Here is a 25,070-nt window from a genome sequence, read left to right on the forward strand (position 1 = left end):
ACTCTTCGTGGGGGGGGGGAAGGGGAAGGAGAGGGACCCTCCCATACCCAGCAGGGGAAAATCTGCAAAAATATTCCTCTTTCTGAGCCCAAAACTCAGGCGTTTCCCCCCCCAAAAAAACCAGAATTTTGATGATTTGGGGTAAAATCGAGGCACATTTGCACCCCAAAAAGCTCCGGGTTGGGAAATGGGGGAAATCCACGGAAATCCAGATTTTCTCCACCCAGAGGCGAGGGGGGCGGGGCTGCACTGGGGGGGGGCTGCGTTAGACCCCCTGGAATTTTGGGGGGGGGGGGGCGCCCACATGGGCCGTCGGGGGGTGTTGTCTGGGTGTCTCGGGGGCGGGGCGTTGTGGTTGAGGGGCGGAGCAACGCAAGGGGGCGTGGCTTAGCGACAAGGGACGTGGTTTAGCGGCACAGAGTGGTTTAGCGGGAAGGGGGCGTGGCTTAGCGACAAGGGGGTGTGGTTATCGGCAATGGGGCGTGGCTTAGAGGCAATGGGAGTGACTTGGTGGCAATGGGGCGTGGCTTGGCGGCAAGGGGGCGTGACGAGGCGATAAAGGGGCGGGGCGTAGCGGCCCTGGGGCGGGGCAGGTCGTGAGGCGGCCCCGGTAGTGCGGGAGGGGCGGGCCCGGGGCGGTCGGTGAGGCGGGGAGTGGGTCCGAGGCGTGCCCGGGGCGGTCGGTAAGGCGGGGGGCGGGCCCGAGGCCGTGCCGGGGCGGTCGGTGGGGCGGTGGGTGGGCCCGGGGCGGTCCCAGGGCGGTCGGTGGGGCGGTGGGTGGGCCCGGGGCGGTCCCGGGGCGGTCGGTGAGGCGCGGGGTGGGCCCGGGGCGGTCCCGAGGCGGTCGGTGAGGCGGGGAGTGGGCCTGGGGCGGTCCCGGGGCGGTCGGTGAGGCGGGGGGCGGTCCCGGGGCGGTCGATGAGGCGGGGGGCGGTCCCGGGGCGGGCCGGGCGGCGGTGGCGGCGGCGCGGCGCGGGGCGGGCCGGGAGCGGGCGCTGCCATGGCGCTGAACCTCAGCAAGAACGGGCGGGCGCTGCAGGAGGCCTACGGGCGGGTGGTGGCGGCGGGGAGCCCCACCGACTGGTGAGGGGCGGGGGGGCGGTGGGAGAGAGGGGGGGGAATAGGCCATGGGGGTGGGGGAGGGCCTGCGAGGGAAGGTTGGGGGGTGCCGGGGGGCTGGGGGGGCTGGGGGGGTGTTGGGGGGGTATATAGGGGGGTATCGGGGGGTCTGGGGTGGGAGTCTGGGGGGTGCAGGGGGGATCTGAGGGGGTGGGGTGGGGATGGGGGGGGTGAGAAGCGAAACCGGGATGTGTGGGGGTGTCTGGGGTGGGGTTGGGGGTGTGTGTGGGGTGTATAGGGGGACATTTAGGGCTGGGTGGGGGTGTGGGGTGGAAGGGATCAATCAGAGGGTGTGGGGGTGTCTGGGGGGGATGTGGGGTGTAGAGGAGGGATCAGAGGTGTGGGGGTGTCTGGAGTGGAGGTGTGGGGTGTGTAGGGGAAGTGGGGGGGGTGGGAGATGTAGAGATCAGGGCGTGGGGGTGTCTGTGGGGTATATAGGGGGGATCAGGGGTGTGGGGTGTCTGGGGGGTGGGTGTGGGGTGTATAGGAGGGGATCAGGGGTGTGGGGTGGGTGTGGGGTGTCTGGGGGGATCAGGGGTGTGGGGTGGGTGTGGGGTGGGTGTGGGGTGTCTGGGGGGATCAGGGGTGTGGGGTGGGTGTGGGGTGGGTGTGGGGTGTCTGGGGGGATCAGGGGTGTATAGGGGGGATCAGGAAGTCTCTGGGGTGGGGGGTGGGGGGCCCTATGGGGCTGTGTGTGTCGGGGGTATCAGGGGCGTGTGCACACCCTGGATGGGCACCATGAGCACGGGGGAGTTTTTGGGGTGCGCTGCAGAGGGTCTGGAGGAGTTGCTGCAGGAGAGGAGATGCTGACCGGGTGTGAGGTTTGGGGCAAGCTGGATAAAACCTTCACTTCTGGCTTTATTTTAGGGCTCTGTTCACCTATGAAGGCAACAGCAATGACCTGCGAGTGGCCGGCTGCGGAGGTGAGCGTGTTAGGGACCGTCCCCCCCTCTCCTGGCGCCGCCAGCCGCGTCTGGGGCCGTTTGCAGGGCTCAGCTCACGAGGTCCGGCTGGCTTTTGTCACTCGGTGTTTCTGGTGGCATCCAGCCTCCGCCTGCAACAGCTCCAGTGGTGGGAGACGGTGCTGGCTCCCTCGCCCTCAGTAAAGGGGGATTTATTTTTTTTTTTAATCCCTGAGCCTGTTCCGGCCCCTCGGTGCTGGCGGGGGGTGGCCTCAGGGGTGGAACGAGGGTGAGAGCACGTGCTGGGGTGTTTGGTGCAGTTTCTGAGTACGGAAAATAGAGAAGAGTCTCGGTGGCAGGTGAGAGAGGCGCATGCGTGGCTCTGCCTTCCTTATTGTTTTCCTCTTTTCCAAAGGATCCAAAGTTCAGGTCCTTGTACCTCTTTGCAGTCCTGAAGTATTTTAGATCCCAGCTGGCCGGACACAAGATGCAGGACCACGAAGCACTTCAAAGCCGGGTTTCTCAGGCTGGTGATTCCAGCTTGCTGCTGCTAAAGTGCTTCTTCTTTCTTTGGTTCCCCATTTCATGGGACTTTTTTCTTTTTTATCTGGCTGCCGATTCCCACACAACTGCTTCTCGATGCAAAGCTAAAGCTGTTAGAAAGCAACGCATCCAGGCAGGTTTCTCCGCTCTCTCGATTTGCATCCTCCAGCGCTCGGCTGCGTTTTCTCGCCGGCTGCCTTTCTCATTTGCAAGTGTTTCTCGCAACGCACGGAGCTCGGCGGTCAGGTGAGGTGTTTCTGGGCAGCTTTGCAGGGTCCAACGAAGTCTGTGTTGTGGGTGCTTTGGTGCTGGGGCCTTTTGTCCAGCAAAAAGCTCTGCCTGAGCTGCAGACGAGGGCTGCGGGGAGCCTCGGGGAGGCTGCAGAGGATGTGACCCCCTGAGCACCGGATCTGCGCTAGAGCGGACTGTCAGTGGGGCCGAGATGTGGATTTGCTGCTTTCCAAGAGTTAGGGTTGTGTGGAAGAGAGATCTGAATTGAGGGCTGTCACAGGTGTTAGCTCCTTGCTGAGTTTTTGCTGTAAATTATAAGTGCCCGTGTGGTTTTTATGCTGGACCCCGCTTAGTTAGGCGCAGCGTAACTGCCGCTCCCTGTTAGCGGAGCCCCGACCTCTCCGCAGAGCTCTGCTCCTCCCAGCACTTCCCTTTGTGTCCTTCCATACCCACCACCGCCGGGTTAAACATTGACCCGGCACACACGCAGTCCCGGGGCCCGCCCAGCGCCCAGCGAGGGCTCCTGTCAGCCGACTGGCTTCAGACTTCCAGCCTTAAACTTTTCTGTCAGGCTTAGAAACCACCGTGCCAAATTTAGAGCCGAAGCATAAATATTTAATAGTGGAGAAGAAAACGATCTCGGGTCCTGCTGCAGTGCAGAGCAAAACAGACTCGGCTGTGCAGTTGCTGCCGGTGTTTGATGGTGAGCAGGAGCTTGTTTTCTGCTTTTCAGGGGTCAGACAAACCAAAGTAGGAGGAATCGTGGTCTGTGGGAATTCTTTTGAAATGAGAGCGCATGTATTTGCGTTTTTCCTCCTTTTCTGGTAGTTTTTTGGCATACGCTTCTAGCGGGAGCGATGCTGCGGTTCGTGGGGCAACACAGCACTTCCCATCGCTCGCCTGTCTTGCACAGCCCCTCTGCTGAGCCCTGCACAAGTTTTTTTCCTCTGTGCAGAGGTGGGCTCTCCTCCTTCAACCCCGAGCTCGTAGCTGAGAGCTGCCCCTGCAAAGACCTGCCTGGAGGGGCCCCGTGGGTTTAAGAGCAGCAAGGAAAGCGTGAGCAGGAGTTTCCTCCTACGGTCGGTGAGCGTGACCTTACCCTGCACCAGCCTCTCGGTTTCTTCCTACTTCCCGTTTGACGAAGCAGGGCTTGTCGCAGCCGCTGACGGACTTAGAAGGTGGGATTCTTGTACCAGCCCTGGCGTGGCCAGCAGGGACAGGGAAGGGATCTGACCCCTGTGCTCGGCACTGGTGAGGCCGCACCTCGATGAGTGGGTTCAGTTTTGGGCCCCTCACTCCAAAAAGGCCATTGAATGACTCGAGCGTGTCCAGAGAAGGGCAACGGAGCTGGTGCAGGGTCTGGAGCACAGGTCTGATGGGGAGCGGCTGAGGGACCTGGGGGGGTTTAGTGTGGAGAAGAGGAGGCTGAGGGGAGACCTCCTGGCCCTCTGCAACTCCCTGAAAGGAGGGTGCAGAGAGGGGGGAGGAGTCTCTTGAGCCAAGGAACCAGTGGCAGGCCAAGAGGGAATGGCCTCAAGCTGCGCCAGGGCAGGGTCAGACTGGCTCTTAGGAAGGATTTCTTTGCAGAAGGGGTTGTTGGGCGTTGGAATGGGCTGCCCAGGGCAGGGGGGGAGTCCCCATCCCTGGAGGGGTTGAAGAGTCGGGTTGAGCCAGCGCTGAGGGATCTGGTGGAGTTGGGAACGGTCAGTGCTGGGTTAACGGTTGGGCTGGAGGAGCTTCAAGGGCTTTTCCAACCCGGAGGATTCTGTGAATCATTAAAAAAGAGAGATTTTCATCTATTTCTTAACACTCTGCAGGCTTGGCTGTTCCCACCACATGTGTGTGATCTGCTTGTCTTACACCCTCTCCTTTCTCTCCTGGGGCAGATGGTGGCCTGGAGGAGATGGTGGAGGAGCTCAACAGCGGGAAGGTGATGTATGCCTTCTGCAGGGTGAAGGATCCCAACTCCGGCCTGCCCAAATACGTCCTCGTCAACTGGGTGAGTGGGGACAGGCCTCTCTCTTTCCTAGGAGGGACCTGGTGGAGATAAACCCCTGTTTCTCCCATCAATCCTCTCTTGAACCGTAGTTGCCGAACGCTCGGCAGCCAGCACGTTGAATCCCCTCCCTCAAGCTGCAGTACCGAGGACGTTCCGCGCCCACTGCTGTGGGTGCGTAGTCCAAACCCCACGGGCTCAGGCAAACGGAGGTTGGGAGGATTCTTGCATCTCTTTGGCCACGTAGCTCGCTCGGCTGGCGGCAGCACTGCTGATCAGTGGCTCTGAACCCATCTAGGGTGGGTTGGATGAAGTCCTTGAGGATGAGCAGGAGCCTGAGCCCTCGTGGTGTGGCCGTGGTCCCCGGGCAGGCGGCTCCCCATGTCCCTCTGAGCAGTGCTTGCTGCAGAGCTGACTCTTCTTCCACGCAGTAACCCCTGGTGAAGCCCCGGTCAAGGTGCTGCTGCCATAAAACCAGCCTGGGATGGGTCTTTGATAAGCAGGTGCCTGTGGTTTCTCTTTGCAGACTGGTGAAGGCGTGAACGACGTGAGAAAAGGAGCCTGCGCCAACCACGTCAGCACTGTAGCAAACTTCCTAAAGGTCTGGTCCTCTTTTAGTTGTGTCCTCCCCGGATTGGGGGGGCTCTGGGTTAGGGTACCCACATCCTGCGTGGCTCACGCTGCTCTTTGGGGTGGCACAGAGGCGCCTGTTTGCAGGCAGGACTGTGGGCAGGAGAGGTTGGGCAGCGCTGCCCCGGCACTCGATACTCCCTGCGCTGTAGGATAGCCCGGGCGTGCGTTTCAGAGGCTGATTAGCAACACAAACCTCTTGCAGTCAAAAATAGCTGTGGAGACTGCAGAGGAGGTGAAACAAGCCTCATTCTCCCCCAAGGAACATTTGCTTTCCCAGCGTTGTGTTATCTTAGAGTGGCCACTCACCTCTCTTCCTCACCTGAGCCCTTTCCTTCCCTCGGGAGCTCTGGGAGCACAGATAGGACCTATCAGAGCAGCGTGGCGGGTTTAGTGGCTTCTAGAGCTGCTGTCTCACTCCTGTGCTGGCTTTCTCCCTGCTCAGGGGGCTCATGTCACCATCAACGCTCGTGCGGAGGAGGACGTGGAGCCTGAACTCATCATGGAGAAGGTTGCCAAGGCCTCTGGGGCCAACTACAACTTCCACAAGGAGAGCAGCAAGTTCCAGGACGCGGGCCCTCAAGCTCCCGTGGTGAGTTGACTCCGTTGGGGTTTTCTGGTCCCTCTGGGCTCGCAGCTGGGCAGGGGCAGAGTCGGGGACCGCTGTCACCCTGTGGTGAAAGGGGTTCCCCGTGTTTTGACCGATGATTTTTCCCAGGGCTGGTTCCTCTCTCACATTGCAGAGTGAATCGGGGCACGAGCGGGTGGTGGCAGAGTTGAGATGTCCTTGCAGCAAACAGAAAGCCTGAGCTCTCCTCTCCTTAGCCCCAACCATTTTATTAAGTAGTAGCGATTCCCCCCCAGTTCTATTCAGGTTTTTAGAGACACAAAAGCTCCAGCTTTTCAAATCTGCAGATTATCTGTGGGGTCTGGGGCTTCTGCAAGAGCAGCCAAGGGACTGGGAACAAGATGTGTTGATGCAGCAGCGTTTTGACCTGCTTGCAAACAAAAACTGAGCTTCCCCCACTGCTGCGAAGTGTTGAGGCCGGAGCTCTCAGCAACTTCCTTTCTGTCTGCATGGAAATGTTCTGTAGGAAGGTTTTTTTAACACCGCCCCCCCCCCCAGCAATGAGGTTTCTCAGCTGTACAAAGAAACAGCTCAGCTGCATGTGCTCTCTGACTGAATCACTTGACTCTGCTCTGAGATGGGGGTCAAAAGCAAACCTGAGCTGTGCAAGGCCCTTGCTCTCCCCCCGGCCCTGCTTTGGTGTGGCAGTGCCATGTCCCCATGTGCCCTGGTCACTTCTTTGCTGCTGCTCCAGCCTGGGCTCTGCAGGGCTTTAGCGACTCGATCTTTGCTTGAGGCAAGAGCAAAACCATATTGAAAGTCCCCAGTTTTGGCAACGCACATCGCTGGGCTGCAGCCAGCCCTTCTTTAAAGTCTGGGGCAAAGCATCGGGTTATAGTAACTTCTAAAAAGTCACAGACTGTGCTGAACATGGGACCATGCTGGTTTTGCTCTTATATTCTATCACAAAGTGTCTATTTTTTCTTCTTCATGCTAAATGAAGCCAGCAGTGTGCCCAGGTGACCAAGCAGGCCAATGGCATCCTGGCTGTACCAGCCCTGGCGTGGCCAGCAGGGACAGGGAAGGGATCTGACCCCTGGGCTCGGCACTGGTGAGGCCGCCCCTCGATGAGTGGGTTCAGTTTTGGGCCCCTCACTCCAAAAAGGCCCTTGAATGACTCGAGCGTGTCCAGAGAAGGGCAACGGAGCTGGTGCAGGGTCTGGAGCACAGGTCTGATGGGGAGCGGCTGAGGGAACTGGGGGGGTTTAGTGTGGAGAAGAGGAGGCTGAGGGGAGACCTCATGGCCCTCTGCAACTCCCTGAAAGGAGGGTGCAGAGAGGGGGGATGAGTCTCTTGAGCCAAGGAACCAGCGGCAGGCCAAGAGGGAATGGCCTCAAGCTGCGCCAGGGCAGGGTCAGACTGGCTCTTAGGAAGGATTTCTTTGCAGAAGGGGCTGTTGGGCGTTGGAATGGGCTGCCCAGGGCAGGGGGGGAGTCCCCATCCCTGGAGGGGTTGAAGAGTCGGGTTGAGCCAGCGCTGAGGGATCTGGTGGAGTTGGGAACGGTCAGGGTGAGGTTCATGGTGGGGCTGGAGGAGCTTCAAGGGCTTTTCCAACTGAGAGGATTCTGAGATTCTGTAAATATCTTCTGTTGACCCTTTCAACCCAGCCTGCTGGCCCTTGGCCACGTGGGGCTGGGTGCCCTCTGCCAGGGGAAGGCAAAGAGGGTCCGGCCAGTCCCGTAGCAGCAGGAGAAAGCTGTCAGAAAGCCACGAGGACACATTTCTGCAGAGAAATCCAAAAATTGTGATTGCTCAATGACTACTGCTCACACGTGCCACCTTCTGCCTCCCCCCAGGGCTCTGTCTACCAGAAGACGAATGCAATGTCTGAAATCAAGAGAGTCAATAAAGATAATTTCTGGGCCAAAGCTGAGGTGAGTGCGGCCGCTTCTCTTCTGCAGCCAGGCACGAGGAGGATGAGGCATTTGGATGTAGCTGGAGATTTCTCTCCGTCTGCCTCCTCCCTCTCCAACCTGGGCTCTCCTGCCCGGAGTCAGGGATCCAGACCTCAAGCAGCGTGGAGCTGGGCTGGCTGCAGGGTGCGAGGAGAGGAGGAAATTGGTCTTGAAGAGGAAGATGCTTTTTATGTCATCTTAATTCAGCTCAGGGCTGCTGGGGCAGGCGCAGGGGGAGAGGGCTGGGCTCCGGGGGGCTGTCAAACACCATTTGGGTGAGGGGGCGGGTTTTTGACCTTTGTGAAGGCAGCTCTCGGGCAGCACAAGTCTGCTCTCTATTTCCTTCCCACTCAGGTTGCTTTACACCGGGGTTTTACCGTGGTTTAGCAATAGCGCGTGAAACTTCAGGCTGCGGAAGCGTCACGGGCGCCGTGAGCCCTGGGAGCTGCCAGGAGACCTGCCGTGCTGCACAGCGCGGCGTGCGGAGAGCTGGGGGGTTTCTCAGAGCTGGCAGGATTAAACCCACGACTTGTTGCACGTCTCCCATTAGAAAGATGAAGAAAACCGCCGGCTGGAGGAGAAGAGGAGAGCGGAGGAGGAGCGGCAGCGGCTAGAGAGGGAGCGTCGGGAGCGGGAGCTGCAGGAAGCCGCCGGACGAGAACAGAGATATAAAGCGAGATCCAACGAAATCGAAGCCCAGAAGTGAGTCCCTGCCACGGGCAAGTGTTTGTAACGATGCCCAGAGCCCGTCCCGCTCTCCGGGATCTCGGCTTTGCTCTCGGTGGTGCCATGTGTCCTTGTCATCACCTCTTCCCGAGCTGCTGTCCCCGCTCCAGCCCCTGCGCTGCCAGCGGAGCGTTGTTCCTCGGGGAGCAGCGGATCGTGTCCGTGTGTTCCCTGCTGCTGCCATCGCTGCAATTCCAGGAAACCCCCTTGAAGGCAGCAAATGTGGAGGGGATCTGCCTCGGCTTGCGCTGGGGCAGGCTCAGCCCAGCCGCCCCCGTGACACGCTGCCCTCGGGCACCACGATCCGTGGGACCGATGCTCCTGATAGCCCCCCGCTCCTGCCAGCAAGTGAATGAGCTGGGTTTGCCTTCGCTCACCTTCCCGGAGCAGTGGTGGAGGTTTGGCCCAGCTGATCTGGGCTCCTCCAGCTGCGTGTCCCCCCCCCAGCAAGCCCCTGGGTTGGAGAGAGCATCTTCTCCCTGGCTTGGCTGCTTGTCCACCATCATCCGTGGGTCTCCCTGCCTGTGGATCCCGCCCCAGCAGCAAGCACCTTGCAGGATGCTTCTGAAACATGTCGCTGAACCCTGTGGCCACCATTCCTGGGGTGCTGCAGGTCCAGACTGGCTGGTGGAGGGCTCTGAGCCCTGCAGAGAGGAGGCGGTGTGTGCAGTGACCTGCATTGTGCTGATTTCCTTCCTCTCCGAGCCTGGCGTGACCCCTGTTAGGTGGTGGAACTCGCTTCTGCCTGCAGCAGTGGGCACTGCCTTCCTGTTTCGAGCGCAGATGGGGAAGTCTGCCCGGCGCCTCTGTGCCGGATGCTCTTGTCCATCCCTTAAAGGAAGAGGTTTCCCCAGTTTGGTCCTATTTGAAGCAGCTCCTGGTGCTCTGCCCCTCTCTCCTTGCTCCCTGCACAGCTCCTGGGGGTGGCCTGTGGCTCCTCATCTGACCCCAGAGGTGAGAGGGCATGTCCTTCCTCTGGTCTTCCTCATGTAGCTGCAGTAGGGTGAGGTCCTAGAGCAGCCCTGTGCAGAGCAAACCACTTGTCCTACCTGTTCTTTAATCCCGATTTGTCATTTGTCACTACAGAAGACTCCAGCAGCAGCAGGAGGCAGAGAACAGGGACAAGGAGCAGCAGCAATGGGTGAGCTTCAGCGGCGTCCCCTGTGGCGAGGTTTCGTCACGCATCCCCCGTGACGGACAGGACAGGGTGCCGTGGTGCAGAGCAGGCTGCGGGCAGAGGCAGGAGGGTGATGGAGGAGCACCCCAGGCATCCCCGGGCATCCCTGGGGTGGCAGGTGGGGGACGTGGAAAGACCCACGGACACGCTCTGGCAGTAGAGGTGCCACGGGCTGGTCCTCCACATCTCTTGCTCCATCCTCGATTTTGTTGGATCTCACTTTATATCTCTTTATAGTCTCTTTAATGAAGTAACAAGTGCCAGGCCAAGAGGGAATGGCCTCAAGCTGCGCCAGGGCAGGGTCAGACTGGCTCTTAGGAAGGATTTCTTTGCAGAAGGGGCTGTTGGGCGTTGGAATGGGCTGCCCAGGGCAGGGGGGGAGTCCCCATCCCTGGAGGGGTTGAAGAGTCGGGTTGAGCCAGCGCTGAGGGATCTGGTGGAGTTGGGAACGGTCAGGGTGAGGTTCATGGTGGGGCTGGAGGAGCTTCAAGGGCTTTTCCAACCCAGATGGTTCTGGGATTCTTCTCACTGGCTGCACACTCCTGATGGCCGGTCCAGCACAGCCCCTGGGGAAAGCAGAGTTTAACTCTTCCCAGGGCAGAGCCTGGGGACACTGGAGGAAACCAAAACCTTATCCTCAGCCCAGCAAACCTCCGTCTCCCTCCCAGATCCAGGGAGTTTCCTCCCCATTCACCCTCCATCGCCGTGTTCCCATTTCGCTGGTCCTGGGGGCTGGATGGGGAAGGAGGGGGCTGTAGCAGACACTCTCTTGTGCTGCAGAAGGAGCAAGCGGAGGAGTACGAGGCCAGGCAGCGGAAGGGCTTCAAGAGGAGCGAATCGGTGGAGAAAGCCCAGGTACGCTGCCGGGAGCCCGAGCGCTTCGCTGTTGGGGCTGCGCTGGGTCGGCTCCCCACCTCCTGCTGCTCCCTGGCTCAAGGCCGTGGTGCCTCTTCTCCTTCTCAGGAGGCCGCGTCGCTGATAGCGCAGAGGGCGGTGAACCCCCGCGACATCTTCAAGCAGAGGGAGAAGTCGGCGCCGGCGGACGCGGTGACGCCTTCGCAGCCAGGTACGGCGCGGGGCGCCGTGGGTCAGGCAGCTTAAATTTCATTTTAAAAACTAAATATATTAATGCCAGAAAGGGACCGCTGTCACAATCTATCCTGACTGCTATAAATTCCACCCCATTTTTGTCACTGGCTGAACCAAACCAGAGTGTGTCCCTTTAGAAGAGACTGATCTGATCTGTCAGATAGAAACCAGGAAGCTGTGAAAACCAAAGCTGAAACCAGCTGAGGAAGTCGCTGAGAACACGTGATATCCCTGGGTGAATTGTCTCCTCCTCAGTCAGCTCAACCTCCTTGAAAGTACCTTGAATTAATTTGAAATAAGCACTTTTATTTTGTGAAATGAGCCCAAATGTGCTTTCTTGGATAGGCAAGCCATCGGGGCGGGGACACACACACACACACAGGGGGACAGGATGAAATGCCACGGTGTGAAAAAGTCTTTCTTGCTGTTTAAAAATAGGGGGGAGGCTGATTTCTGAGGGTGAGAAATCCCTCAGGATTTCCCTCATTTGTGTTCATATTTGATGTTTTTTCAATGGAGGAAAGGAAAACAAATGCGCTGGCACCGATAAAACCCACGGGCTAAGGATGGGCTGGCAAGTCCTGGTGCTTATTCACTGCTGTGCCGTGGGGCTTGCCTCCACAGTCTGCTTTTGTTTGCGTTCAGAGGCAGAGATGGGGGAGATAACAGCAAAGAGTTACCTCCTGCCAAAGGGAAGTACTGGGGTTTGAACCGTACCCCTCCCAGTTGCTGCTCAGAATGTCTGTGAAACTCAGGGTGCTCCAAAAATCACCGTGGAGAGCCCCGAGAGCAGGGCCTGGGTGGGGGTGTCCTCCAGCTACTCTTCCTCCTGAAAATTCAGTTTTGTCTTTTTTTTTTTTTTTTTTTTTTCATGGCTGCAGCGACTGCTGTAACCAGCAGACAAACTTGTTTTCCCCAACCAGGATTAAAGCTGGAAAATCCTGCTTAGGAGGATAAGGAGCAGTGGGGCTCCTAAGGCGAAAAGCACCCGACAACACCCTTCGGTGACTAACTCCTGGGATTCCTGGGGAGTCACCGGGCTGTCGCCGTGCGGCTGGGTGTCTCGATGCCTGCCTGGCTCCTGCAGCACGTTTAATTCCTTTTCTAGGCAAACTTCGCAGCCCTTTCCTGCAGAAGGAGGTGAACTCTGTGCCGAGTCCTGCCTCTCCTGTCTCTCCTGCCCGGGATGCTCCCCCAGCCTCCTTCGCCCCCTCCTCTGCTTGGGGGACGCCTCCAGCCTCTCCGGTACCCGCAGCAGGTGCGTGGCTTTGCTTCCTCGCCCAACCAAAGCTTTTTACCTCGCCTTTCCAAACAGGATCCTCAAAAATGGGCACGTTGAGGCCAGGCTCTGAGTTTCTGTTTTGTTTTCCCGTGCCTCGGCAGAGCGTGAGCGGATCTTTAGGCCAGAAACCCACAGGCTTTGTCTGCAGCCCGAGGGGATGGCAAGGGCTGAGTGCGGTGCTGAGGCTGGGGAAGGAGGAGAGTTATTGCTGCCTGGTGCAAAGGTCCCTTCCTTCCCTTCTCAGGCTTAGCAGGAGGTTCAGCAGCCGCGGGGATGAGGCCATCTCCTGGCTGGAAGGCTGAAACTCAGCTACAGGCACCCCTAGAGCCCCTCTCCAGACCTCCTGCTGCACTCAGACCTTTCCAAAATGCCTTTGAGACCCAGCAAAGAAGACATTCTACCCCCACGCAGTGGTTTCCCTCTGGGCAGCAGCCAGCTCTAGCAGTTAGACGGGGCATTTTCACCATCCCAGTAAAGCCCAGAGAGGGTCTGTGCGTGTTGTCAGTGCAGCGATGCGAGGGCTGGCAGTGCCCGTCCGCCCAGGCCTCGCTGCCCTCGTCGTGGGCAAGTCAGGGAGGGGCAGCCGGGCCACAAAGAGCTTTTTCTGCTTGTGGTAAGATGCCCCGGCCCCTTTGGAGTGGTTTGGGTGGGAAGAGCAAGTCTGGAGGAGGGCTGGTTGTATCCAGAAGGTTTCCCCAGGTGCTGTGGGTGGCACAGAGGTGTTGCCTTGTCCTTGAAGGGCTGTGTGGTGTCACCAAGCTGCTCCCTGCCCCGGCCCGAGGCTGCGCTGGAGCTTTGCTTCAGGAAGGTGGGAGCTGGGAAACAACCTCCAAGCTGCCATTTCTTTGTTTCCCAAATAAGTCCAAATTTACCTGGTTAAAAAACAAACCCTTTGAGTGATTGGGTTCAGCAATCAGCCAGAAACAGATTTGCTTTGATGGAGCAAAACCAGCCGTTGTTTCAGAGCAGCTTGTTACACTTTTGCACCGTCCACCCCAGTGACTGGGGGCCAGGAGGGCCGAGGTGGGGGCCAGGAGGGCCGAGCTGCGGGCCAGGAGGGCCGAGCTCCGGTGGCCCCAGGCTGCAGTCACCACTAGATGCTGCTCTTGGCCAGAGTCTCTGCGCCAACCCTTCCCCACTCACCACCAGATGCAGCTCGGAAGCTTATTCCTTTCCCCGTCGGAGATCCTGGATTTCTCCCTTGTCCTTTTTATCGCTCCCTAGACCCCTGCTCGCCCCGTGCCTGGGTCTGTGTTGCGGGACCCATCCCCTCTTGCAGGACAGGAGACCCGGGGGACGTTCAGCTCGTAGCAGAAGTTTGGTGACACTTCAGCCTTGGAGCAGGAGTTGGATGAATGAGGGGACAGGGAGAGATTTTGGTGATGGATATCGTGAAGATAATCCTGTGTTTCTTTTGCAGGACGAGACTCTGGGTACAATTCTGTCCCGGCTTCCCACGGGGAAGAGGCAAATCTGTACGAAGAGCCACCGGACCCCTCGGCCATCTATGAAGAACCCCCTCAGGTTGGTGCAGGGGGGAGGATAGAGGGTCCCAGAGGGGCACCCGAGAGCTGGCCGGGATCCTCGTGCGAGAGCGCGGCTTTGTCTCATCTTTTAGGATGAGTCTAGAACGCTTTTACGAGCGTCTCTGAGTACAAACACGCTGGTGCTCAGAGCGTGGCTGCCTGGGCTAAAATCAGTAGGAAAGTGAGAAACCCCCGAGCTCGGGCCGCATCCACCCGGCGAGGGGCTGCTGCTGCGTCCCTCCCCAGCGCTGACGGCGGGAGGGGCTGGTGCTGAGCCCCCCTCACCCATCCCGCACCCCGGGGTGCCCCGGCGGGTGTCCCTGCCCGTCCCTGGAGCCCCGCGGGGGAGCACGGGGAGACCCTTTCACCAGCCTCTTCGCCAAAGCGTTTTCTCCTCCTTCTTCTGCTTCTTTGCACGTCCAAACCCAGCGAAGCTGACAAAGCCCAGCTATTCTCAGCGTGCTCCCTCAGATTCTCCAGCGTCTAATAGCGGGGTTGTGTCATGCCGCAGTGTTTCCCTTGGAGATGTGGTGGCCGTTTGGTTTCCTCTCCTCTATTCATCTGTCTTGTCCCCCCCCCCCAGCTCACAAAAACTTAAGTATTTCAAACATACTTAATTTTCTGCTTCTCAAATTTGTCTGGAAGTACCCGGTTGGTTCAAAAGGAGTGGGAGATGGGCTGAGCCACTGCCTCAGCCTTTCTCTATGAAAGAAAAGTAAAAAGCAGCCAGCTCAGCTCTCAAAATAGCAATTAGAGAAATACTTGGAAAACTGGAGTTGGAGCTTGTCCAGCTTCAACAGGCCTCGACGTGGGGGTGATGAACCGCTGTCTGCAGCGGAGATCCTGAGGGATTGGCTTCCAGAAGTTGTCTGCTGCTGGTCTCTGGTGTTTGTGGTTGTGGTGCTGGCTGCTGGGCTGGAGGCACGGCAGGATCGGTGCCGGTTTGTGAGTCCAACCGGGGCTCTGGCCGCCTTCGCTCCGCGGTGCGAGGCTGGTTCATACGCTCATCTCCTTTATCTCCTGGCAGACACACGTGGCGCGACCTTCCCAGAGCTTTTATTCCGGGGGGAGCATCTGGGACCTGCTGCCCACAGTTCTCTGAGGCTTGGCGGGCGGCTGAGCTAAACCTCTGGGTGTTGCCCGGTGTCATAGTCCCCCTTCCCACTGGTTTCTCCTGCAGTTCCTGGGGTGCAACACCCCCCGATCCACCCGGGAAACCGAGCGGGGCTGCGAGAAGCAGAGCGGGGCGATGTGCACCCCGTGTGTTGGGGTGCTGAGACCCCGGGCCGCAGACCCTCGCTGTGGCTAACGAAGCACGAGCTGCCTGTCGCAGCATCGTTTGTGCTGGTAACAACTTTTCTGCCTCTTTTCTTCCTGAAGGATCAAGTTGATGCCAAATATGACTACGCGGTCGAGTACCAGCAGCCACCGGACCTGACGGGGAAGGGGCTGTGTGCCCGGGCGCTCTACGACTACCAGGCTGGTAAGAGCTGCAGAACTCTGGGGTTCCCTCTGAACCGGGCAGGGTTTGCTGGGCCCAGTCTGGCCCCAGAGAGCTGGACTGGAGGCATCATCACCCCTGTCATGGTTTAAACCTGGCCGGCAGCCAAACGCCACCCAGCCGCTCGCTCGCCCTCCCCTGCCTGGAGGATGGGGGTAAAAATTGGAGGGATCAACACGTAGGTTGAGATAAAAACAGTTTAATAATTGAAATAGAATAAAACAATAATAGGAAGTACAAAGGGGTAAGGCACAAAGCTCATCAGTCCGCGGACTGATACGCAGCCCGTTCCCGGAGAGTGATCCCGAAGTACCACCATCCTGCAGGCGCAATCCTGGAAGTGAGAGAGACCCCCCCTCCTTCCCGACTGCCCCTCCTTTATATCCGGAGCGTGATTTACACCACACGGAACATTCCACGGGCTAATTTGGGGCTGGACTTCCGGCCGTGCCCCCTCCCGGCTTCTCGTACGCCTCGTACAGGCAGGGCATGGGGAGCTGGAGGGTCCTTGATCTCTCAGCAACAGCTCCAGCCATCCGTGTGTTATCAGCATTCTCATTCCAAATCCCACGTGAATCCAAACCACAGCACTATTCTGGCTATTAAGGAGAAAAATTAACTCTATCCCAGCCAAACCCGGGACAACCCCTCACGCCGGGCAGGCCCACAGCAGGGTGCTAAATAAAGTGTCTCCCACCCAGATTGGAGCTGAAAAAGCAAGTGAAGGAAGCCGTTAGCTTCTCTTTTTCCCTTAATACCTGTTTCTTGCTCTCCTCCCTGTCCTCCCTCCGTTGTCTTCCCAGGGGCTGATTGTGTCACAAGCTTTAAGCAAAGGGGTGGCCGTGGGAGGGGGTTAAAACCAACCCGACCCCCCCCCCCCGCCTGCCTCAGCCTACGGCTGAGGCAGGCGGGGGGGGGGGGTCGGGTTGGTTTTAACCCCCTCCCTCGCTCTTGTTTTGTTCCAGCTGATGACACTGAGATCTCGTTCGATCCGGAGAACATCATCACCAACATCGAGATGATCGATGAAGGCTGGTGGCGTGGCTACGGGCCCGATGGCCACTTCGGCATGTTCCCGGCTAATTACGTGGAACTGATAGAGTAAGGGGGCTGGTGGGGGCCACAGGGACCAGAGCCGCTCCGTCCCTCCGGGAGCACTTGGCTCCAGCCTGATTCTTCCAAACGATGTGTGGCTTTTAGTTCTTTTTTTTTTTTTTTTTTCCTCCAAGTGAAGTGCCATTGCCCTGCTCCCTCAGCAGCAGGGCTGACCCAGGCGCTGCTCTCCTCCGCCCTCTCCCGTCCCCCGTAGCTGGCCCTCGGTCGGGGTGAAGGGTCCGATCCCATCCTGAGCCCCTGGAGTGCTGATCCTCCCCCTCCTCCCTCTGGTTTGGGGTGTGAATTCTCTTTCAGGGCTGAAGGAGGGGACAACAAACCCCTTACTGGGCATTTTCAGGGAACAAGTTGCCTCTCCCCCCACGCTCCCTCCGACCCCGTGGGCTCAGAATCAGTGTGGCCACCATGGAGAAACCCCTTTTCCCCATTTCAGCTCGCTGACAAAGCTCACCGGGTTGATTTTAGCATCTCACCGGGGTCTAACGTCACCTGGAGAGCCGAAACCTGGCTCTGCAGCGTTGCCACCCCCCCCTCCCCGAGCATCCCAGAGCTCACCACCCACCGGGGCTGCCATGAGTGTCCCTGTGTTTTCCTCCCGGCTGTCCCCACCGGAAGGCTTTTCTCTTCCTTCCCTCTCCCTAAACCATGCTTCGGGGGTTGGAATCATGTGTGAGCAAGCTCCCCTGCGGAGGAGATCCAACGGGGCCAAAGTGGGTGGTTTGGTTGGGTTTTTTTTTAGCAAAACTTGTGAGCGTGGGATCCCGCCCCTCCTCCATCAACCCCAAATTCACTGTGAACAAGGAAGAGCCCAGCCCAGCTGCCACCTTCCCCCCCCCTTGTTGAGTTTTTTTCCCTCGGTGTTGCTTTAGAAGTAGCAGGAGGACGGGGTTTGGGGGGGCCGGGGGGTCCCGGCTCACCCACCCCTCCCGTGGGCACTGGGGGACGCGGTGGCTCTGAGCGTGTCCCCCCGGGGTCCTGTGGGCTCCTTCCCCACCGCTCGCTCCTCCCGTGCTGCCCCCGTCCCTCCCAGCAACAATAAAAGGGCTCTTCTTTGGTGATGGATGCAGCAGGATCCGGCCGTGCGGTCCCGGGCAGAAATTGGGGTGAAATTCTGGTGGTTTGGGGTGGGGCAGAGCTCACGCGTTCCTAATGTCAGCACTAACGAGAAATCTTTTAATAAGGCCGAGCGGCGCGTGGGACTCGCATGGTTTCACAACGGATCATCGTGACCAGGCTTGTGCTCCAGAGAGGGGAGCGAAGGCAGGGATAATTGGATAAGTAATTAGCCCCAGCGCTAATTATTTGAGTCCAATGAGGGAGGGAGGTTTGGTGAGAAAAGCAGCTGGAGGCAGCGGCTGGCAGAAAGGAGCAGGCAGGGATGGGGGTCCCGGGGTCTGGATGGCCCTGGGGGTGTAGAGGGGCTTTAGGGGTGTTTTTGGGGTCACTGTGGGTTTGGGGACACTGAGGACATTGGGGTGCAGGGACCCCCGATAGCAGGGGGGTGGGGACATCAGGGACATGTGGACATGGAGGCTGCAGGGACACTGGGACGAGGGGACCCTGGGGATGCAGGGACACGGGATTTGGAGACAGGAGGGACCTGGGGACGTGGGTGATTTGGGGACACCGGGGATGTGGGGCCACTGGGGACCCAGGGCTGGCAGCCACAGGGTGCCACAGGCCATCTCCCGCCTTTCCCAACCGTGTCAGGGTCAGATGTTCACGCAAGGACAAGGAATCCCCGGTCACCTTGGCACCCATGGGTGCTGCCAGCCCCTGGGGACATCATCGGGCCATGGGCATCACCCCATGGGGCAGAGACCTGGCGCACTCGTGGCACAGGTGGCCCCACAGGATGCTGTGTGAGGTGACACCATGCCGGGGGGGCTGGGGACATCTTCCTGCCACCGCCACGGCCCCCGTGCTGCCACAGCCCTGCCCTGTCTGCGTCCCCTCCTGTCCCCAGCCCTGCCCACGTCCCCCCTCCCCGTCCCCAGGGCTGCCACCGCACCCAGAGCAGCGAGACACGGGGCTTGGCACCGTCCCTTTATTCACCAGGGCCTGGGCACGGGATGGGGGGGACGCGTGGGCACGGGGGTGGTGATGGCGTGAGCAGGAGGGTGGTGACAGCGTGGAGGTGGCAGAGGCGCAGCAGCAGGGAGGGTGGGGAGGTGGCACTGGCACGCAGTGATTGTGGGCATGGCACGGCCTTGGGGGTGGCACCGGGGTGGGAAGGACGTGGGCAGGGGGTGGGCAAAGGCAGGGAGGTGGCGTGGGGATGGGGATGGGGACGGCACTGGTGTGGGGACACAGAATCCCAGAACCATCGGGGTTGGAAAAGCCCTTGAAGCTCCTCCAGCCCCACCATGAACCTCCCACTGACCGTTCCCAACTCCACCAGATCCCTCAGCACTGGCTCAACCCGACTCTTCAACCCCTCCAGGGATGGGGACTCCCCCCCTGCCCTGGGCAGCCCATTCCAACGCCCAACAGCCCCTTCTGCAAAGAAGTCCTTCCTAAGAGCCAGTCTGACCCTGCCCTGGCGCAGCTTGAGGCCATTCCCTCTTGGCCTGCCGCTGGGTCCTTGGCTCAAGAGACTCCTCCCCCCTCTCTGCACCCTCCTTTCAGGGAGTTGCAGAGGGCCAGGAGGTCTCCCCTCAGCCTCCTCTTCTCCAGACTAAACCCCCCCAGTTCCCTCAGCCGCTCCCTGTAAGGGATGGGGATGACATGGGCATGGTGGGGTCCAAGGCACAGGGGTGACACAGGGATGGGGATGAGGTGGGCACGGGGGTGGCACAGGGTGGGGGTGACACAGGCTCGGGGACAGCTGAGCAGGGCGCAGGAGTCGGCAGGGAGCTGGCAGAGCTGGCACAAGCCCGGTGACGCCCTGGGCCAGGCGCTGGCACCCGCTCCCTCACTTCCAGCTGGCGAAGAACTGCTTGAAGAGGGGCGTCTCGCGGCCCTGGGGCAGGATTTCCACCTGCCGGGACAAGGACAGGGAGGGGACGGGGACCGGGACAGGGTGACGTCACCCACGGCAGCCCCCAGGCACCCCTCGCTGCCTGCACCCACCTGTGTCTGGGGCGAGTGGCCCATGCGGGCGATGACCTCCTCGGCCACTTTCAGGGCCGCCTGGCGCTCCTGCTCGTTGGCCTTGCGCCCTGCGAACGGGGACGTCAGAGTCACACTGGGGGTGGCCCCTGTCCCCGTGTTCCCCCCGTCCCTGTCCCCAGGCACCTTTCCAGACGTAGACCTTCCCGCCGGCGCCGTTGTCCAGCACGAAGCAGTCGTCGGGGCAGAGCAGGCTCTGGCTGAAGGGGCTGCTCGTGGCCACCTGGCTCAGGTCCATGCGCCCTGTCGCGTCCGACACCTGCCCATGGACGGGACATCACTGCAGGGCCACCCTGGGGTCCCTTGGCCATGCCCAGCTCCATGTGGCTTTCCTAAGGCCACCACAGTGTCCCCTGGCCATGTCCAGCCCCATATTCCTCTGAGGGCCACCATAGTGTCCCCAGCCATGCCCACCTCCATGTGGCTTTCCTAGGGCCACCATAGTGTCCCCAGCCATGCCCACCTCCATGTGGCTTTCCTAGGGCCACCATGGTGTCCCCATGCCCAACCCTGGAACCACCCTGGTGTCCCCCAGCCATGCCCAGCCCCGTGACCACCATGGTGACATCAGCCCTGGGGCCACTGTGGTGTCCTGAGGTGTCCTTGCCTTGTAGAGCACGGCTGCCCCCGCGTTCCTCTGATCGGCCATGACGTCCTCCTCGGGGCTGCCCTCCTGCAAGGGCGGCTTGGGGCCCAGCACCTGCCGGGTGAAGAGAGAGGGGGTGTCACAGAGCCACCCCCAGGGACACTCGGGTCCCCCTCTCCTCCCCGAGGGGACATCAGGGCCCCGCCACACCTGGAGCATCTCAGGTGGCTCCTCGCCATCCACCACAATCTCCAGGCCAGCCTTGCCGCCCCGCTCGCCGTCCCGGATGGCCGCGGCCAGTTCCTGTGCCCTGTTGCGCTCCAGCACGTTGCACCTGGCCCCACACCAGACGAAGAGGGTCTGGGGACAGGGAGAGGGACAGCGGTGACAGAAGCCACCCCATGGTGGCCACCAACTCACGTCACCCAGGCTGAGGATGAAGCAGTCGCTGGGGTTGAAGCTGGCCCAGGGAGATGCCCCGACGGGCAAAGGGACACCCCAACAGATGGACAGACAGACACCCAGATGGGCAAATGCTGCCCCAATGGACAGACAGACCCGCAGAAGGACAGACAGACACCTCTATGGACAGGGGGATCCCCCAACTGATTGATGAACACCCCAAGAGACAGACACACAGGACAGACAGACACGTCTATGGATGGACAGCTGACCAAGTGGATGGACACTGGAAGGACAGACAGACAACCCAGCAGACTGATGCTCAGAAGGACAGACAGACATCCCAGCAGACAGACACCCCAACAGATGGACACCCAGAAGGACAAACAGCCCGTACGGATGGACAGACGCCCCGATGAAGAGGGACACCCCGATGAGCTGATGGCCCCCCCAGAGGACAGATGGACACCCCAAAGGACACGTTGGGCCTCGCCCCACACCAGGCGAGAAGGCTCTGGGGGACAGGGAGAGGGACAGTGGGGACAGGGCCACCCAGCGCCCCCGCCCACCTGGCCCAGGTCGAGGATGAAGCAGTCGCCGGTGTTGAAGCTGGCCCAGCTCGGCTCCCGCTCGCTCGCCCGGATGTTCTTCTTGCCCTTCACCTGGTAGAGTTTGCGCACGGGGCCGGTGCCGGCTCCGGGGTGGGTGGACTTGAACGCTGAGTCTACGCCACCCTCCTGCCGGCACAGGGGTGCTGAGCGCTCAGTGGGGTGCCCAGCACCCACTGGGGATACTGAGCACCCACCAGGGAGGCCAAGCACTCAGCAGAGATACTGAGCACCTGGAGGAGATGCTGAGAACGTGGTAGAGGTGTTGGGCACCCAGCAAGGGTGGTCAGCACCCATCTGGGATGCTCAGCACCCATCGAGGATGCTGAGCACCCATCAGGGAGGCTGAACACCCACCAGGGAAGCTGAGCACCCATCGAGGATGCTGAGCACCCACCAGGGAAGCTGAGCACCCATCGAGGATGCTGAGCACCCATCAGGGAGGCTGAACACCCACCAGGGAAGCTGAGCACCCATCGAGGATGCTGAGCACCCACCAGGGAAGCTGAGCACCCATCGAGGATGCTGAGCACCCATCAGGGAGGCTGAGCACCCACCAGGGAAGCTGAGCACCCATCGAGGATGCTGAGCACCCATCAGGGAGGCTGAGCACCCACCAGGGAGTCTGAGCACCTACTGGAGATGCCCAGCACCCAGAGGGGGTCCCACATACTCAGTGGGGAATAAGTGGGGTGCTGAGAGCTCAGCGGTGACGCTGAGCACCCATCTGGGACGCTGAGTGCCGGGGGCACCCATCCAGGCTGCCCAGCACCCGTACCTGGTAGGTGACGCCGCGGGGGAAATACTCCATGAAGACGTCAGACTCGTTGCCCTGCACCTCGCGGTGGGTGACGGGGCGCTCGCCCAGCAGCGCGTTCAGCTGGGTGGCCAGGAGGGCGCAGGCGCCCTGCTCATCCCGCGAGGAATCCCGGCCTGCGGCGGCAGCCAGCGCTGACCCCCCAGTCCCACCACCACCCCCCCAAACCCCCCACACCCCCTCTCCGGGGCTCACCCATCCAGAGGTGGAGGTGGGCTCGCTCCTCCGGCCCGTTGTGCAGCACCAGGTAAGCGTCCCCCGAGAAGAAGACGCCCCACGTCGCCTTGGGGACCTCCACCGGCCGCAGCTTCTCCACCCGCCAGATGTGCAGCCCCGGGAGGGCGGCGGTGGGGCCGAAGGGGGAACCGCTGTGGGGTGAGGGGCGGCGTGAGCTGGGGGGTGAGGGGTGGGGGGGAGGTGGGGGGGGGTGGGGGTGGTACCTTTTGGGGAGAGCGGTGTACATGGCGTTGGGGAGGCGGTGACGGGGGTGGAGCTGTGGATGGAGGGACACCATGAGATGGACGGAACAAGGGTGGAGAGCTGGGAGGTCAGGGACACCCCGACAGGGAGAGGGGTGCCCTGTGGACACCCAGAAGGACAGATGGACACCCCAACAGGGAGATGGATGCCCCAATGGACAGATGGACACCCAGAAGGACAGACAGACATCCAGAAGGACAGACAGACACCGCAACAGGAAAATGGACACCTCAATGGACAGACGGACACCCAGAAGGACAGATGGACATCCAGATGGACAGACGGACACCCCGACAGGAAGATGGACACCCCAATGGACAGATGGACACCCAGAAGGACAGATGGACATCCAGAAGGACAGACAGATGCCCCGACAGGAAAATGGACACCTCAGTGGACAGACGGACACCCAGAAGGACAGATGGACACCTCAATGGACAGACGGACACCCCTACATACAGAAGGACACCCCACGGATAGGTGGACACCCCCACGGACAGACGGACACCCCAATAAATGGCCACCCAGGCAGACAGACAGACATCCCAACGGACAGGCACCCCCATGGCCAGATGCACCCCGACGTCCAGCTGGACACTCGGAAGGACAGATGGACACCCCCGCAGACAGACAGGCACCCCGGTGCATATAGGTAGACACCTGGAAGGACAGACGGACGCCGCGGCAGACAGACAGACAGACAGACACCCCCGTGGGTGGGAAGCCCCCAGGACAGACAGATGCCCACCCCCAGAGGCACATAGTCCCATGACGGACAGATGGACACCTCGAAGGACACGCGGATGGACAGACACCCTGACAGGCAGCCCCCCACACGCCCCCCCCCCCCCCCCCGCTGGACAGACAGATGGACAGACGGACAGACAGACACCCTGACGGACAGACGGAGACCCCGAGGAACAGACAGACACCCTGACAGCCCCTCGCTCGGCCGCGGCAGGACAGACGGACGGACGCCCCAACCGCCGTGAGACACCCGGAAGGCGGCGGCAGTGACTCAGGGGCAGGAAAGGGTGGGGACACGGGGGGGGGGGCCTGGCCTCACGTGGGCCCCCCCCCGGGGGAGCACATGGCCTGGAGTGGGGCCCCTTACACTAGGGAGGGGGGATGGGGGGCACCGAGCCCTGGGACCCCCACCCTGCTGGGAACACCCACCCCGCTGGGACCCCCCCACTGCTGGGACCCCCACCCTCCTGGACACCCCCCCGCTGGGACCCCCACCTTGCTGGGACACCTCCCCCCACTTCTGGAACCCTCCCACCCTCCTGGGCCCCCCCCACCCTGCTGGGACCCCAACCCCACTGCTATCCCCACCCTCCTGGGCCCCCCCCCCCCCCCCCCCACTGGAACACCCCCTACCCCACCCTGTTGGGACCCCCCCACCCTGATGAGACCCTGCCCCATCCTCTTGGGACCCCCCACCCTGCTGGGACCCAGTGTCACCCAGAGGCCCAAGTGCCACCCATGAGCCACCCCCCTGCGCCGAGGTGGGGGTCACAGACCTCTGCCCTGTCAGGGGCTGGGACGGGGCTGGGGGGGGCTGTACTGGGAAGGGGAGGGGTGTCTGTACTGGGTTTGGGGGACTGTACTGGGAGAGCTGTACTGGTGGGGCTGAACTGGAAGCGGTATACTGGGAGCTGTAGTGGTGGGGTCATACTGGGAGGGGGTTTTACTGGGAGGGGGCTATACTGGGTGGGGGATTGTACTGGGTAGTCTGTACAGGCGGCTGCACTGGGGGGGGTATACTGGGAGCTGTACTGGTGGGGCTGCACTGGGGGGGGTGTACTGAGCTGTGCTGGTGAGGCTGTACTGGGACTAGGGGGGGCTGTACTGGGTGGGTGGGGTATACTGGGACCTGCACTGGTGGGGCTGCGCTGGGAGGGGTTTGTACTGGGGGGCTGTACTGGGGGGGCCGTAACGGGTTGGGGAGGCTGTACTGGGAGCGGAGTTGGAAGGGGCAGGGGGGAGGTGGGGGGGCACTACTGGGGGCTGCATGTGTGGAGGGTGGGGGCTGCAGCAGAGACTCACTGGGAGGCACTGGGAGCTGCACTGGGAGGCACTGGGAGGCGCATGGCGGGGCCTCCCCCCCACCCCAGCAGGCCCCAGCCGCAGCATTGCTGGGAAGTGACTCACGGCCGGGGGGGGCCACGCGTGTGACGAGTGCGGGCGGCCTGAGCCCGCCACGTGGCCCCACCGGCCACCGCGCGGCCTGGGGAGCCTGCGGGGCCGGGGCGGGTGGGGGGCACCCGCCGCACCCCGGGCAGCACCCTGGGGTGGGGCTGCGCACCCCATCCTGCCCCCCCCCCCCCGCTTCCCCGGGAGCTGGGTGGGTGGGGGGCGTCAGGGAGGTCACACGTGTGCCAGGCGTGTGCTGCGTCCCACGTGTGGTGTCTGCTTGGGGCAGCGTGTTCGGCGTCACGGGAATCCCCACGCGTGTGCAGTGCGAGTTCCGTGTGCGGTGCATGTAGCGTGTGCCGTGTTGCTGTGTGTGCAGGGGCTCATGTGCAGTGCGTGTCGTGTGTGCAGGGACCCGTGCGCGTGCATGTCGCATGCGCAGTGTGTGTCACGTCTGCAGTGTGTGTTGCGTGTGCAGGGACTCGTGTGCAGTGCGTGTTCCGTGTGCAGTGCATGTTCCGTGTGCAGGGCCTTGTCTGTGTGTGTGCACAGTGCGTGTCGCGTGTGCAGTG

The 25,070-nt window shown here is 61.1% G+C and overlaps 2 protein-coding genes across 6 annotated transcripts; one reads left to right on the forward strand and one right to left on the reverse strand.

Moving 5' to 3' along the window:
- The first annotated feature begins 962 nt into the window (after positions 1-962).
- DBNL (drebrin like) lies at positions 963-17,416 on the forward strand. 4 transcript variants are annotated; one of them, XM_074852285.1, is made up of 14 exons: positions 963-1,083; positions 1,987-2,042; positions 4,682-4,794; positions 5,318-5,392; positions 5,867-6,013; positions 7,846-7,923; positions 8,495-8,646; positions 9,757-9,811; positions 10,628-10,702; positions 10,811-10,913; positions 12,045-12,194; positions 13,639-13,742; positions 15,125-15,227; positions 16,211-17,416. In XM_074852285.1, the coding sequence occupies exons 1-14, from the start codon at positions 1,001-1,003 to the stop codon at positions 16,348-16,350; spliced, it is 1,434 nt and encodes a 477-aa protein (XP_074708386.1). In that variant the 5' UTR covers positions 963-1,000; the 3' UTR covers positions 16,351-17,416. The 4 variants fall into 4 exon arrangements, with proteins under 4 accessions (XP_074708386.1, XP_074708389.1, XP_074708390.1 ...); XM_074852288.1 differs by lacking the exons at positions 963-1,083; positions 1,987-2,042 and adding an exon at positions 2,064-3,973; XM_074852289.1 differs by lacking the exons at positions 963-1,083; positions 1,987-2,042 and adding an exon at positions 2,064-2,810.
- A 975-nt stretch (positions 17,417-18,391) lies between these two features.
- CAPG (capping actin protein, gelsolin like) lies at positions 18,392-23,360 on the reverse strand. Of its 2 annotated transcripts, none has more exons than XM_074852294.1 (10): positions 23,295-23,360; positions 22,323-22,375; positions 22,078-22,250; positions 21,844-21,998; positions 21,027-21,194; positions 20,266-20,415; positions 20,077-20,169; positions 19,596-19,728; positions 19,431-19,519; positions 18,392-19,338 (listed from the first exon to the last, which is right to left on the reverse strand). In XM_074852294.1, exons 2-10 carry the CDS (start codon positions 22,343-22,345, stop codon positions 19,273-19,275), a joined length of 1,050 nt encoding a protein of 349 aa, XP_074708395.1. In that variant the 5' UTR covers positions 22,346-22,375; positions 23,295-23,360; the 3' UTR covers positions 18,392-19,272. The 2 variants fall into 2 exon arrangements, with proteins under 2 accessions (XP_074708395.1, XP_074708396.1); XM_074852295.1 differs by having other exon boundaries at positions 23,265-23,330.
- Between the last annotated feature and the right edge of the window lie 1,710 nt (positions 23,361-25,070).

This window comes from Strix uralensis, chromosome 28 (assembly GCF_047716275.1).
Source record: "Strix uralensis isolate ZFMK-TIS-50842 chromosome 28, bStrUra1, whole genome shotgun sequence".
Lineage (NCBI taxonomy): Eukaryota > Metazoa > Chordata > Aves > Strigiformes > Strigidae > Strix > Strix uralensis.